Source organism: Botrytis fragariae (assembly GCF_013461495.1).
Source record: "Botrytis fragariae strain BVB16 chromosome Unknown tig00000270, whole genome shotgun sequence".
NCBI classification, from domain to species: domain Eukaryota; kingdom Fungi; phylum Ascomycota; class Leotiomycetes; order Helotiales; family Sclerotiniaceae; genus Botrytis; species Botrytis fragariae.
In genome coordinates, this window is record NW_023501006.1 from 318,695 (window position 1) to 332,246 (window position 13,552).

The window sequence follows — 13,552 nt, forward strand, 5'->3', positions numbered from 1 at the left end:
GGGTTCCGCTAGATTGTCTGAGTGAATGTGGTTATTTTGGTACGTGAGAGAGGTATTTGCGCTTTTCCTGTGGCAGATTATTGCATTATTGGATGGATGGATAGTTGCGAATGAAATGTTTGAGAAGATGTTATGACCACCAGGCTACGCGTGAGAGATTCTGATTTTCGTGTATTGAATGTGAGATGATCGAAATATCGATGCAGTCTCATCGATAAATAACCTCCACATCTCCCTTTGGAAATTTGCGCAGTCGTTCCATAATTTTCGCTTCTCCAATATTCAGCACCGTGGTTATTTGGTCAAAACAATGACACCCGTCGGTGTATTTCCGCAGCGCATCATCTCTTCTATCCATATGAATTGCTTGTCTAGAGGCGATCGATGTCAAATACATGGAAGACACTGCATACCTATGTACGCGATAGATGAGGCCTTTTATGACACCGAATTGAATGAAACGACGGACATCGATATAATTGAGGACGTTGAGGCCTTGGTCCATGTGTAATTTGAGCCATTCCTTGAGCGTCCTTGAGGTACAAAGAGTGGTGAAGAGTCGATAGAGTAGAAAATTTGTGAGGCGAGGACCATTGATGTATACGTAATTTGCGCATTCATCTTGCATGCCATCTTTATCAGCTACAAAATCGTTCATTTCAGATGTGGGTGCGTAGATGTTGCTGAAGAGAAAAATATCGAGCATAAGAATGGAATCATAGTAGAGAAGATGCTGCAAGGCTATTTTAGTGAGATCCATAGCAACATTCGCGTCGTGAGCGATTCTTCGGACGTCCTTGATGCCGTCAATGTGCTTGATTACTTTTCTCATGGTGAGATCCCAGGTGTCGTCGACGATTTCGGCAAATTTGATCTTGGAGATTGGAACGTGCCATGCTTTTATGGGGGGTGGATGTCTGTGAATGGGGAAAAGCTTCATGTTAATAGTGTTTGCATCATCTACATGGATTGTTAGTTCACAGGCCTCACAAACTTAGGTGGCCCGTAGGATACATACCAACAGGAATCATGCACTCATTGTAATTATTCAAATCCTCCTTAATGATCTCCAACAACGCAGCTATAGACCTTCGATCTTGACATGAAAATGTACCCTCCTGACTCAAATACTCATTCTGAATTTCCATTTCCGTAAATGTTGATGCCAAACGTTTAACCACAGCTTCATAAGGAATCTTATCCACCTCAACTCTGGTCACGATGCAAAAATTGAACATAAATTCATTGCGTTCATATTTTTCATTTTTGATACAAACCGGGTGGCCTAAAATGCGATATTTGTTCTCGGGATCACATACTGTAACATGACGATTGCAAAATGCTTGACGGGGAATGATATATTCGGCCAGCTTTTCAAAGTCGAACAGACGTGGTTTGTCTACATCAGGTTCGGGGACAATACATCCTGGAGGACTTTGATGGACGACTTTGGTACCTGGCAAAGATATTAGTGAATGTATGTATTGAAGGTAGATACATGTATGCATGTACCTTTCTGGGGAAGGAAACGAGCAAAGAATATTCCCTCAATCATGGTGAGTTCTAGTGAGTATCGCTAGGAAGAACCAGATGATATCTCTCACTGTGAAGTCTTCCCTTGTGGTCTAGATTTCATCCTGAAGATCGAATTTCGTTCGAGTGACGTTAAGTCATTTGAACCAATTGGGGCAATTTCAGCCACATGTCTCGTGACTGACTCAATATACCCGTGTGTGATTAGTCATCATCTCTGAACCGTAATATCACTGCTTCATCATGTCTCTATGTCTCTATTGCTGTGCTTACCACTACTTATGAGCGTCTTTCATCTATTTGTTGTGAGTCTACCTAGGTAATTTAATATCACTTTGAACAGTCTTAGTGAATTATATGAGTTTCATCCCCAGGTGCTTCTATCATTGACAGGCGGACGAGCCTGCGAACCTGATTTTCAAGAGATAAGGGACTTCCCTCAAGCTTGTTAGTGTTCTGTAGGGATTCACATGTTTCAGAGGCTTTGATTAGCGAAGCACGCTGCTTCTCTAAATTTTGGAATGAAATCTTGACCAAGTTTCTTTTCAATGCGATAATTTGTATCTTCATCATTTATGGTTAATGTCTGATGTCTTTTGATTTCTGGTAATAGGTATTGAGGTGGCCAAATCCTTATCTGTTACTTCGCTTACGTAGAGAGAAACTTTGCTGCACCAGAGATATCGGTGAACCACAGGCCAATTGAAAGATCTGGATCCTTCGGTCAGATATTCGATTAAAGTACGGAGTAGTAGGTACTAGGGAAACAGTAAGGTTTAACTGAAAAGGGATTAAACGACCCACACTTTGTCAGAAAACAGAAGCATTTCAGCAAATCTTTTCTTCCTTCCGTTCTTCCTCTCTCTCATTCACTCTTTCAATCGTTGCTAGGGAATTCTATCAAAGATCTTTCTTCTCATACAAATTTCATCTAATCGTTAAAGCTTTGGTCAAGATGCGGGTCTGATTTGGTGAGACTGTACAAAAGTGCAGTAGTACTTACATACAGCTCACTTTCATTCGAAATTGATAAAAGCAACAAGTTCTCCACTTTTTGATTTGTGGTTTTGACTTGTCAGAAACTCTTGAGAATCGCTGTTCTCTGACCATTTCGTCGCGTATAAAAGGGGTTCGAGATAAGCAGAGCTCTTTGACGGTGATAAGAGAGAACTCCATCTGGGAGGGTGAATAGAACTTAAGTTATTGCGTTCTCTTACCTCGATCAGGCACTATCACTTCTATACCCCTTGAAGCTGATCTTTAAATATAACAAGGTTATATTAATCGTTCTCTCCTAAACTCTCATTTTCTGCAAACGGACCTATATCCAGCAAGTTGTGTGTTGGTAATTTTGACTATCGTAGTCACTTGCTACACTCAACATGCCCTCTAATGAGTCACTAGATGGCCTGGCCACCAACGAAAATAAGCCTATTCACTGTCAGTTTGTTATTCAACCATTTTCAGATGTTTCATGACTTAAATTGTTGCTAACACGATACCATTGCTATAGCTTTGGATCTCCCACAACTTTATAAACGCCCATCATTCTTGGAACTTTTGCAGGTATTAGAACTACTAAAACTTCCACCGCCTTCTTGGAATTCAAAATCCAGGAGGTCTCAAGAATCTGACGACGCTCAAGGCATATCTCGTTACCTGACCAAAATCATTGGAAGCGAACTTGATTGGTTGTCCATAGGAGTATCTGAAGAGGAATGGGAACAACAATGTGAAACTATCCATGAGCTTGCTAGTAAGAGACTGGCCGAACGTTGTGGACGTTCAGGTAAGAAATCTAATTTCTTAGATGCTTGAACTTGGGATTCACACCACAATCAAGAAATCATCTGACTGAATGTAGCAATGCCAGAGATGATCCGCACTTGGGTCATTCCGACATCTGGAAATTCAGAAGACCTCATCATTGAACTGTGTGAACCTCCACTCACTGGTGATAGTTTGGGTCTCAAAACATGGGGTACTTCCTTCGTAATGGCCAAGAAGTTGGAAGAGCTAGGAACCCTCTATTTTAGCGGTGTACTTTCCAACAGTGATTTGACTGGGCAAGAGCTTGCAACTTTACAAAATAGTCAAACTGTGGAAAGTGAGTCAACAGTAGAGATTCAGTTGACCATGGGGTGCGACGAAACATTGAACGGCACCACGAGAATGAGTGGCAATACCGTGATAGTAGGAGACACTATGAAGGCCAGTAACTCGAGCGTGGAAAGGGATCTGATGTATCAAGGAGACTTCTCGAGACAGGATGCCAGCAACGAAGGGAAAATCCTAGAGCTTGGTGCTGGTACTGGACTTCTTGGATTGACAGCAACTATGCTCTGGAACAAGACCACCGTCTTGACTGATCTTCCTGACATCGTTCCAAACCTGGATGTTAATCTCAAGAAAAATGGTTTCGGCCACACTTCTGAAGATAAAGCAAGTGCAGCAATCCTAGATTGGAGTGACGCAAAACACTCCGTGGTGTTTAGTCAAAACCCAAATGATAAGTTTGAGGTATGATGAACATCCTTCGCATATTTTCCCTTCTATGAATCAAGTATCTAATCACATTCATAGATAATTCTTGTTGCCGATCCCTTTTATGATTCTCACCACCCTCCTCTTCTTGCTGGAGTTATCCCGAAGTTCCTCAAGAATAGTGAAGACAGTCGCGTGTTGGTATCAGTGCCGCTAAGAGACAATGCAACAAAGGCGATGAAGAATAACTTTGAGGAACTGATGTCCATTGAAGGATACCAATTAGTGGCTAGTGGTAAAGAACGCTGCTTCGACGATTGGGAGGATTCAGAACGAGATGACGATGATGATGGCGTACACTGCTGGTGGGGCATCTGGAAGCACGATTTAACGGCATCTATTCCTAAATGTCTTTGATTTTATATCTATCAAACTGCTAATGTCCTCGACTTCTTCGTAAATGAGATGAATTGTGAATCTTATAGTAGCAAAGCAAAAGTTATGTGACTGGCATGATGATGGTAAAACCATGCACAATCAATGTGCTTTGTAGATTGATTCAAATTTGCTCCATTCCGCCCCCATCCCCCTCAAATTCTTGTTCTTGATATTCAGATATGCGTTCTTCAATCATAGATAAATTGTATTCCCATTCTCAGCAACTTTCCCTGTCACTGTCCACTAAAATATAGCCTCGTGATTTCACGTACTATACTATGATGTAAGCGTTCAAGGCATCTCTTCCAGTTCTTCACTTGATAGATGATGGAAGATGGAATTATTTTGCCAGTTAAAAAATGAGAATAAGAATGTACAGCATCATACAGAAAGAGCAAAAGTTTAGTTCAACATCCACGGATCATGAAACTGCCAATGTGCCCAAGCTAACCACTATCGGAGCCTCCATTCTTACCAGTATCATATATCACGTCTGAACGTGAAAGGCTCAGAATAAGAAGCCATCCGAATTAAGTGTGGGTGAATTGAAATTTTAGATCATCTACTGGTTCTAGTTTTTTTTCAGGATAATTCACTTCTGTTATATTTAAACATAAAAGACATTCCATGGAAGACTCTTCCTTTACTCTCCATCCTCTTATCCATCAACCCTCCAAGCCGCAACTTCCTTTCTATCTCTTGGGTACATTCCCATAAGCTGGGAAGGTCTACTTGTGGCTTTAAAACTCTTGCGAAATACCTTCTATATTGACTCCCGTTATTAGACGCCGAGTATCCTACTTTGATCTCTTATATCATACATTTCTTGCACTTCTTTTTTAGATATTATCATCTATTACTTTGACGCGCTCGCCCCAACCAATAATTCTACATCAAACCGCATATCAAGGCATTAAGAAATCTGGCATTTCCGACCTGGAGTCTTCTATCATACCCTCTCCTCTTTCCTGGATCCACACAACTACAACTTTCTTCTAAGCTTTGCGGCAAAGATACAGGAGGAAGCCGCGATCACTATCGCCCTAATCGACATCTCAAAGTGTTTTACGCCCCCAACTTCGGTTTCGCAAAGTTCGGGAAACATTATATCCAAAAATTTACAATCACTTTTACATTCAACGATATTGGAATCATCACTTACATTTTCTCAGTTTTTTAGCATTCAATATTTGAATAATCCACGAAAACTGGCTTTCGGTTACGTCTATTGCTGTGAATGTCCCGCGAATACCACTTCTTCCATCAATCTTCTCATATTTAAACTCCTCCAAATCGAACCTTCGAAAACTCTTCTCTTTCATCCTTACAGTCAATATTACTACATACAATACGCCTCTTCGATCCCTAACATTATCTTTGGAAACTTGAGACCAAATTCACTTTGTCAAGCACTCTTCAAAATATTTTCGACAAGGACCTAATACCAAGCCACAAACTTCCTCGGTACAAAACTTCTGGCTTGAATGATCATCTAGAGGATCTAGAGGTGGATAAGAGGAAATACATCGCATACAGGCCTGGCTTTCACTGAGCTCCCGCCAACTCATAATATCATCTTCATTGTTCTTTTCTATCTCGAGAGGTTTTACAAGATCGTGAACAGCAACGATAATAAACGGATACTCGTAATCTGATCCTATAAAATCGATCAAAGCAGTGGTGAGTCGACTAGAGATGTCAAACCCCAGAAGGAAAAAAGAGGTACTGGAATATTTGTTGCCTGTTTACATTTGTCCAGTGTATGCGCTAACTTACCTTGAACAGCTTTCACCATTCAGAAAAGTTGAAGCGGATACGTCTACATCTCACGATTTGAAACTTGACCTCTGGATTTAAACATCATCGGTTGTCAACTGGCAAGATGGTAGGTGTGAAAACATGGACTGAAGACGGGATTTGGTTTGTTCTCCTGGCATCCAAAATCCCCTCACCGCCTTCCGCCCAAAAAAGCAAACCAGGCAGGTTCTTTACGGATGAAGCAATAGGACTTCTCTGCAAGAAGAATGTTAAGGACTTGCGTCATACACCTAATGCGGCGAGCGTTAGATATGCTCGTACTCAGAAACCGGAGTAAGTCTCTATCAATTCACCTTCACGTGTACCATCCTCTAATTTCTTAGGGCACAACCCTCTTCAGAAGTTCTAGAAATCATTGAGCGACTACGCAGTTCAGTTTCTCGAGCTCAAGATAGCACAAGTGGAAACATACTTGAGAATCCGCGGAATGACACTATAGCCCCCCAAAGACGATGTTCCCCAGGGAGCTCTAGTAATACTAGTTCGAACGTGATGTCACCAATGCCAATGGGGAGTCCTCTCACTCAGCCACAACCTAGAAGAAGCGGTAATTGGAACAGGAGTGAAGCTGGTCAATTTACTCCCAATAGATCTCACACCATGAGCATGAGTGCAAATGGACCATTCGCTAAATCATATGGACGAGAGCATGAAAATACGTATGTGCTGTCTTACTAAACAGAGTTCACATATTAAACTAACTTTAACACAGTGTTCTGCTAGCTAATATCAACCAACAACAACAACATGGAAGTAGCTCACTTGGAACTGGAAGTCATCAACAACAACCTAAACAGGTACACCCCGTAACGACTAGATCGAATCCATTGTGGTATCCTGGTGTAGAGGTTTCATCTTCAACGAGACAACCAATGGGCAACAGTCAGGGAATGAATGCTTACATGCATAATGGCGGTGGGATTCCAGGGTATTCCCAGCACGCACTATCGGGTACTATGTATCAATTTTATGGGAATCAAATGGGTCCAGACACGCACCAAATTCAGTCTTACGGCCATGTAACGCCTATAGATTCGCCATACGCAACAAATTACGGGAAATATGCACAAGGCTTACCAGGTCTAGGTATAAATGGAATGCAAATGCCAACAGGCCCTTTTGATGTTGGAAACTCTTCTTACCCATATGATACGCCTTCGTATGGCCAGTTCGATGCATGCATAGTACCACAAATTAGAGAATTTGATGGGGAAACGGTTTCACAAAATGGATTGCCATATACAAATCAGTACTCTCAACAACAACAATACAGTATCGAATATCCCTTCCCACCATCAAACATCGATTTGGACGGTATGGAAGTTATGCCTCAAAGACCTCATGGTCTCTCACAAGCCACAATGAATGATTCCAACTTCGCCAACATTCCAGCCCTTAGTCTTGCACAATCCATATTCAGCAGTCCTAGTGATACTAGTGGCTCAAGTAATGGTTTCATTGAGCTTCTTGACAACCAATCTAAGTCAGACGACCTTGAAACACAAGGAGGCCTTACCCATCAAGTTAGAATCATGTCTCAAGAGTCACAACTATCTGACAGCGCAGAAAAGGGCAAGAAAAGAAGTATTGACGAGGCCGAGATATTCGATATCAATTCTGATGAAAGCTGTGAGAGGCACAAGAAAAAGCACAATAGCGAGGATAGCGATTGCTCTAGGCAACCAAAGTCTAATGACCAAAATGCAAAACATGATCAGGGATTGTCTGAACAACAACCAGACAATACTCAAGAGCTTTTTATTGCTGCTTCAAGTGGTAGTCCGATTGACTCCTCTGCTATTGCTCTCGACATCACTTCAGATGCTGTTGTAGTTGCTGAGACTGACTCAGCTACACACATTTCAGATGAAGCTGAATTGTCTCCCATTTCTACGAACTTGGCCGTCGATTCGGATTGTTCAACAAGCACCAAAATCGACGACTCACCCCATGGAATGCCAAATTTGAAGTCGCATGAAATTTTCCACGAGTCAGTTGAGATATTTCCTCATCAAGAAGATGGAACTACGGCCAGAAACTGCAATGGCACAGAGGATGATTCTCTCAGCGAGGAAGATTTCCTAGGCCTTTCGGATCATTTTGATGATATATACTACGAGCTGAGCACGAGTTTTCACGAGATGTCAGATGATGTTATTCAAGCGGACCATGTCTATTTGATTGGTCAGATGTGAGAGACGGATCAATATGATTCGAAGCATTATGAACCCTATTTCTCTTATCGAAGTCACTAAGCTCGCCTATTCATTTTCATTCGCAGTGCTACTACCATTTTATTCCACTAGAGACTCTTGGTGGAATTAAATTTAATTGGCACGCAGTATGACCAGTGCCATCCATTACATTGGTTGTGTCAAAACATTATTACGATTGGGGGTGGGGGGTATGAAAGACGAGCATATAGATATTTAGGTCGAGTTTGGGTATCATGGATAGAATTGAGGATGTTACAATAAGAGGAATTTATTCAGGAAATAATTGGATAGTATGGTTGGATAACATGGTGCTTGGAAGAGTATCATTTCATAATATATTTGGGGGCTGAGTTGGAACTCATGCATTATGTCTTTCAGCAAGGAGTTCGAAGATTTTTCAATGGTTGGGTTAAGATATTCTTTTTGTGGTGGGATTCAATGAAGAACTACGGCAGTGGAGCTTACCAGGTATTATTATCTGTGATAGTAGATAGAAGGTATCCATTTACTCAATGATCTCATGAGACCCTCGTTGGAAAGATTGCTATTTGGATCGACAGGGAGTCAATTGACTTTTACTTATTTATGATCCAATTTTAAACATGAATGCCAATGTCTTGTGATTAAAGGTGATGTATTCAAAGGTATGCATGTTCTTAGTGATTCAAATATTTAGTGACGTTATAATATTCGTTGGGTAAGAAGGAATAATAAACGAGGCATCTCACTGTGCACGGCCATTACCCCTGAATAAGCCTACAAGCATACCTAAAGCTTATTCGCACATCGAGATACTTGACAAAGTCACTCACAGTGAAACTAAGAGTGATATCTTCATTATTCAAAAGGGAATGCGATATTGATGAAATCTTGGCTAGTGATGTGATATTCTGAGATGCATTGTATGTAGGTCAACTTTTATGTTCACTTTAATCGATATTATATGGAGATCCATATCAGCTTGTAGATTGGGATGATGTTAATTTTTTTGCTTACTTGATATCTCGTGTATTTCTCTGGGGTTTATATAGGGTAAATTTAAATATCCTATTACGCTCGTGGAGTGTTGAACAGTATCGATATGAAGTGCGGGGATGTAGATGGGGATGAGGATTGTAGGTGGACCTCTTCCAGGATGTTGAGGAAGGTTTGTTATTGACAGATGAAAGATATGAATTTAAATGGGATGAATACTGCTTTAGCAATGTCTTTTGCTGATACCTATGTATAGCCTTTTCGTCAAAGGAAATCCTACTTCAAGACAGAAAACGAGGCAGAGCTATTGCTAAGCTTTCATGCCCCGCAATTCTCACATCTTGATACAACTGATCGCTATGTATTGACTACTTTTTACTTCTTCTCGATCGAGCTCTTTTGTTAGCAGGCATAGATGACTCGATCAAATCTTCATCGCGTTCTCGCTTGATGACCGATTCAGCCACATCTTCGACCATGTCTTCGTCGTCGCTTTCGATCTTGATCATAGGCTCCCTCTTGATTGCTGCATCATCCCAGCGGATAACAAGAAGGGCTTTAAGAGATTCTACGAGAGGTTATGAACCAATGAGTTGTAGAACATTTGTGGAGGGGCCATAGAGAAAACTGCACCTTTAGATCGATATCTCAACTTGAAGACTCCCTGGGGTTTAACGGACCTAGATCGATCGAAATCCATATATTTCACGTCGTACACAGCCCTGATGCATGGATCTTCAACGGCGGGCTTAGCAGGTCCCAAGCTAAGGACTGTTTAGCAATGAAGTCTAGAGCACTGCTCATGCGTGTACTAACGTTGCAATATGGGACTGGCTTTCCAAACGTCCACTGATCGCGTCCCAATGAACGTCTTTGATCAAGTGATCGTTCAACTCAGGTTGCTTCCAAAAATTCGGGCAATGCTTGCGCGCTTGGGTTGCCGACAGCTTTCTGACAGACTTTGCCCGATAAAGGCCGACTTTTACTTCGCCCGTCTTCTTGAAGCGCGATAAATCATCTTCGATCTCGTCTCTTAATTCCTCGCTGTGGGCTTTTAATGTTTTCAGCAGGAGACATATCAATGGGAGGCATTGGAAGAAATGCTTACACACAGATAGCTTTGAGAATCTGAAAGGGCTAACTACCTCCTGTTCATTTTCGATCCCGTACGAGCCAATACACTCGTGAACGTGTGATGAAGACGCTTGGCAGTCTTACTCGAACTCCTGGCGGCCAATCGGAAGGGTTCTGATTTCCATACCATCAACCATTATGTCTAGAACAATGTACGGACTAGTCCATTTAAAGCTTTTATCAGTAGTGATTCTGATTGTGAATTCCTTGTCTGGCACCACCTCGACATATTTCAAGACGGTACTCTGCTCGGCCTTCGCGTTTCGATCGGTGTGTTCGATTAGCGGTTCATTGTCAACACAGATACTGACTTCAATGCCAGGAACAGATTTCAGAATAGCCATCCTAAACAGCTCAGACTTCTTTGGTAATATCACGAAGGAATGCTAGGAGTGGTATTTAGATAGACTATGGAAAAAAGCAGAAAATCAATGTAAACTCGTGTTTGTATTGAAATTTAATGAGGTCTTGCCAGGCTGCTCTCTTTAAGCTCCAGGAATGATTGGCGAACTGCGCACCTTCTCATCCAAAAAGCACTCCACGAGAGTTTGCGAAACAGACGTGCATAATGAAATACGCAACAGTACGATAAAGGTAATAGATTCAGACCAGATGTGCGTCTGAAGCCTTTCATTTGGCAGGAACCTGGCAACCTGCATCGTGTCTCCTTAAATACATCACCATTTAAGTTGTCTACAAGGCTTCGGAAGAACGTTTGAAATTTTTGATTACCGGAATGTGGCGACCTGCATGCTTTCTCCTCCGTCAAAACATCACCATTTAAAATTGCCTAGAAGGCTTCAAACGGATTAATTCATGTGTAACTCCAGATGTATTGCACAAACATTATATTGAGGCTAAGAAATCAGGATTCGAGAAAATTGTCCATCTTAGAATTTTTTTGAAGCATAGATGAATACGGCATTTTCGAAGTGGAGAAAGTAATGATCGATAACCATGGTATTATATTAATCATACGGATTTCATGACATCGTTCGTACGCTCGCAAGATAAAGACAAAACCACAAACACCTTTTCCTTTCCGCTCCTCCTTCCCAACTCTATCGCTAAACATCGATGCTAAAATGACTAATTTGACTATAATACGCATGCACCGCCAGCTCTAACAACCATACATCTCCGAACACATCTCCCCCATCAAAGCCTCCTATTACCATAAGTCTGCTATCGTGAAGTACTGTTCCATGGTAGCCGCGAGCTTTGATGGGCTCTCCGTAGACTTTCCGTTTATCCCAAGCCATGGTGACAAGATTTAGGAGTAGCACTTCATTTGAGTATTCAACGCCGTCGTGTCCACCTATCACAAACAGATAGCTTCCTACAATAGTAGCAGTATGGCTCAATCGCGGATATGAAAGCGAAATATTGACCGGAGAGAAAGTCGACGTCTCAATATCGAATACCCATACATCTCGGAAACATTCCCCACCATCTGATCCACCAAATATAATAAGCTTAGATCCAACAATATTGGCCGTATGATACCCGCGAGCTTTTGGCTTAGTTCTATCATCGACAGATGATGGCGTCGGAGCAGAAACGAGTTTCCAAGACATTTTGTTTGTATCCGCAACGTCTAGCCTCCACACGTCGTTCAATGCCCGCACCCCATCTCCGCCACCAAAAACATATATTCCATTCTTATATAAACATGCCGTGTGAGCTCTTCGTTTGCTTGGTATCTTCTCCCCAGATATTCGCGGTTTTGACCATCGAAAATTTAATGTGTCGAGTACATATATGTCATTGTAGTATGCAGGTCCATCCCCACCACCAAACACTATCAGCTTTTTTCCCACAGCTGTACACGTCATTGCTCGTAAAGGAGCAGGTATATCTCCGCAAACAAAGGGTGTAGACCAGTAGAAAGCATCGGCATCTAAGACATATAATTCATTGAAACATGAACGTGCATCACATCCGCCAAAAACGTAGATGTTGGAACCAATAAGTGTGGTTGTGTGTGCCCGCAAAGATGTATGGGACGAGCCCGAGACAGGGGCGCGAGACCAGTACATTCCTGATGCTGGCGCAGGAAGGACATCGGGTGCCAGTTTAGGATCTGGCAATGAAGGATACGGAATAGAAAGCCCACGAGGCGGACGCTGTGCGGGCGGTACAGGAGAAGACGAATTTGCGGAGGAAGGTACTTTCGGTGTTATGGCAGATGTGGAACGGAGATTAATGGGTTTATGCGTATCATCTTTGGGAAGCTGCGGTACTGGGTTACTATCATCGGATGGTGACAAAAGATTCTCCGAGGGAATTGGTGTACTGCTAACATGATGTAGCGAGGGTGGTTTCTCGGTCGTTGTTTTGATAGATGAAGCTGAGGATTCCTTTTGCGATAATGACTGTGATCTCTGGCGCAAAGCTAGATCAGATTTCTGCTTCCGCCTATCTTGACTCTTAGTTGATAGATGTCCCGGGGTATGACTGCGAGGGGGAGGAGGCGCATTGTCTCGAGATGGCGGTGGTGGTTCGGAATCCTCAGGAATATCCTGAGGTCTTGTCTCTGTTGGAGATAATTGTATGATTTTCTGTGAACGTACGAGTTTCGTTTTCAAAGAGGGACGAGTCTTGTCATTGGGAGAATCAGCCATTGTAAATGCGCCTTTTTTTACTTGAACAACAAAATGAGGTTTTCATTGTTTTGCAAATGCGACGTGTGGGAAGTAAAATTAAGATTTGAAGGGATTCAGTCGTGGCTGATGATTTTTTGCGGTTGGATTTAAGTACAGTAAGTTTAATATGCAGTAAACGTCTCGAATGTCGCAGGAAAGATGGAGTTCTTCTCCCCTGATTCATTAGCTGTCCTTCACTGGCAGTGGAGATTTACTATATGTCTATGCATATCAGAATGGAACGAAATGATTGACCGAATACAGATGTCGGCAAGAGGTGGTTAGTTATAGCCACGATTGAAGAGCCAT

The 13,552-nt window shown here is 42.0% G+C and overlaps 5 protein-coding genes across 5 annotated transcripts; 2 read left to right on the forward strand and 3 right to left on the reverse strand.

Annotated features, from left to right (window-relative positions):
- Positions 1 to 208: 208 nt before the first annotated feature.
- Positions 209 to 1,555, reverse strand: Bfra_012269 (putative tumor suppressor candidate 4 protein; the record flags this gene model as incomplete). The annotated part of the gene is made up of 3 exons (XM_037342586.1): positions 209 to 960; positions 1,019 to 1,456; positions 1,513 to 1,555. 3 exons carry the CDS (start codon positions 1,553 to 1,555, stop codon positions 209 to 211), a joined length of 1,233 nt encoding a protein of 410 aa, XP_037187570.1.
- Positions 1,556 to 2,915: 1,360 nt separating this feature from the next.
- Positions 2,916 to 4,434, forward strand: Bfra_012270 (putative glucose-inducible sam-dependent methyltransferase protein; the record flags this gene model as incomplete). Its single annotated transcript, XM_037342587.1, has 4 exons — positions 2,916 to 2,973; positions 3,047 to 3,322; positions 3,398 to 4,053; positions 4,117 to 4,434. The coding sequence occupies 4 exons, from the start codon at positions 2,916 to 2,918 to the stop codon at positions 4,432 to 4,434; spliced, it is 1,308 nt and encodes a 435-aa protein (XP_037187571.1).
- Positions 4,435 to 6,337: 1,903 nt separating this feature from the next.
- Positions 6,338 to 8,468, forward strand: Bfra_012271 (uncharacterized protein; the record flags this gene model as incomplete). Its single annotated transcript, XM_037342588.1, has 3 exons — positions 6,338 to 6,546; positions 6,597 to 6,932; positions 6,986 to 8,468. 3 exons carry the CDS (start codon positions 6,338 to 6,340, stop codon positions 8,466 to 8,468), a joined length of 2,028 nt encoding a protein of 675 aa, XP_037187572.1.
- A 1,364-nt stretch (positions 8,469 to 9,832) lies between these two features.
- Positions 9,833 to 10,942, reverse strand: Bfra_012272 (uncharacterized protein; the record flags this gene model as incomplete). Its single annotated transcript, XM_037342589.1, has 4 exons — positions 9,833 to 10,032; positions 10,098 to 10,228; positions 10,281 to 10,508; positions 10,683 to 10,942. 4 exons carry the CDS (start codon positions 10,940 to 10,942, stop codon positions 9,833 to 9,835), a joined length of 819 nt encoding a protein of 272 aa, XP_037187573.1.
- A 723-nt stretch (positions 10,943 to 11,665) lies between these two features.
- Bfra_012273 (putative rab9 effector protein with kelch motifs protein) lies at positions 11,666 to 13,222 on the reverse strand (the record flags this gene model as incomplete). Its single annotated transcript, XM_037342590.1, has 1 exon — positions 11,666 to 13,222. The coding sequence occupies one exon, from the start codon at positions 13,220 to 13,222 to the stop codon at positions 11,666 to 11,668; it is 1,557 nt and encodes a 518-aa protein (XP_037187574.1).
- Between the last annotated feature and the right edge of the window lie 330 nt (positions 13,223 to 13,552).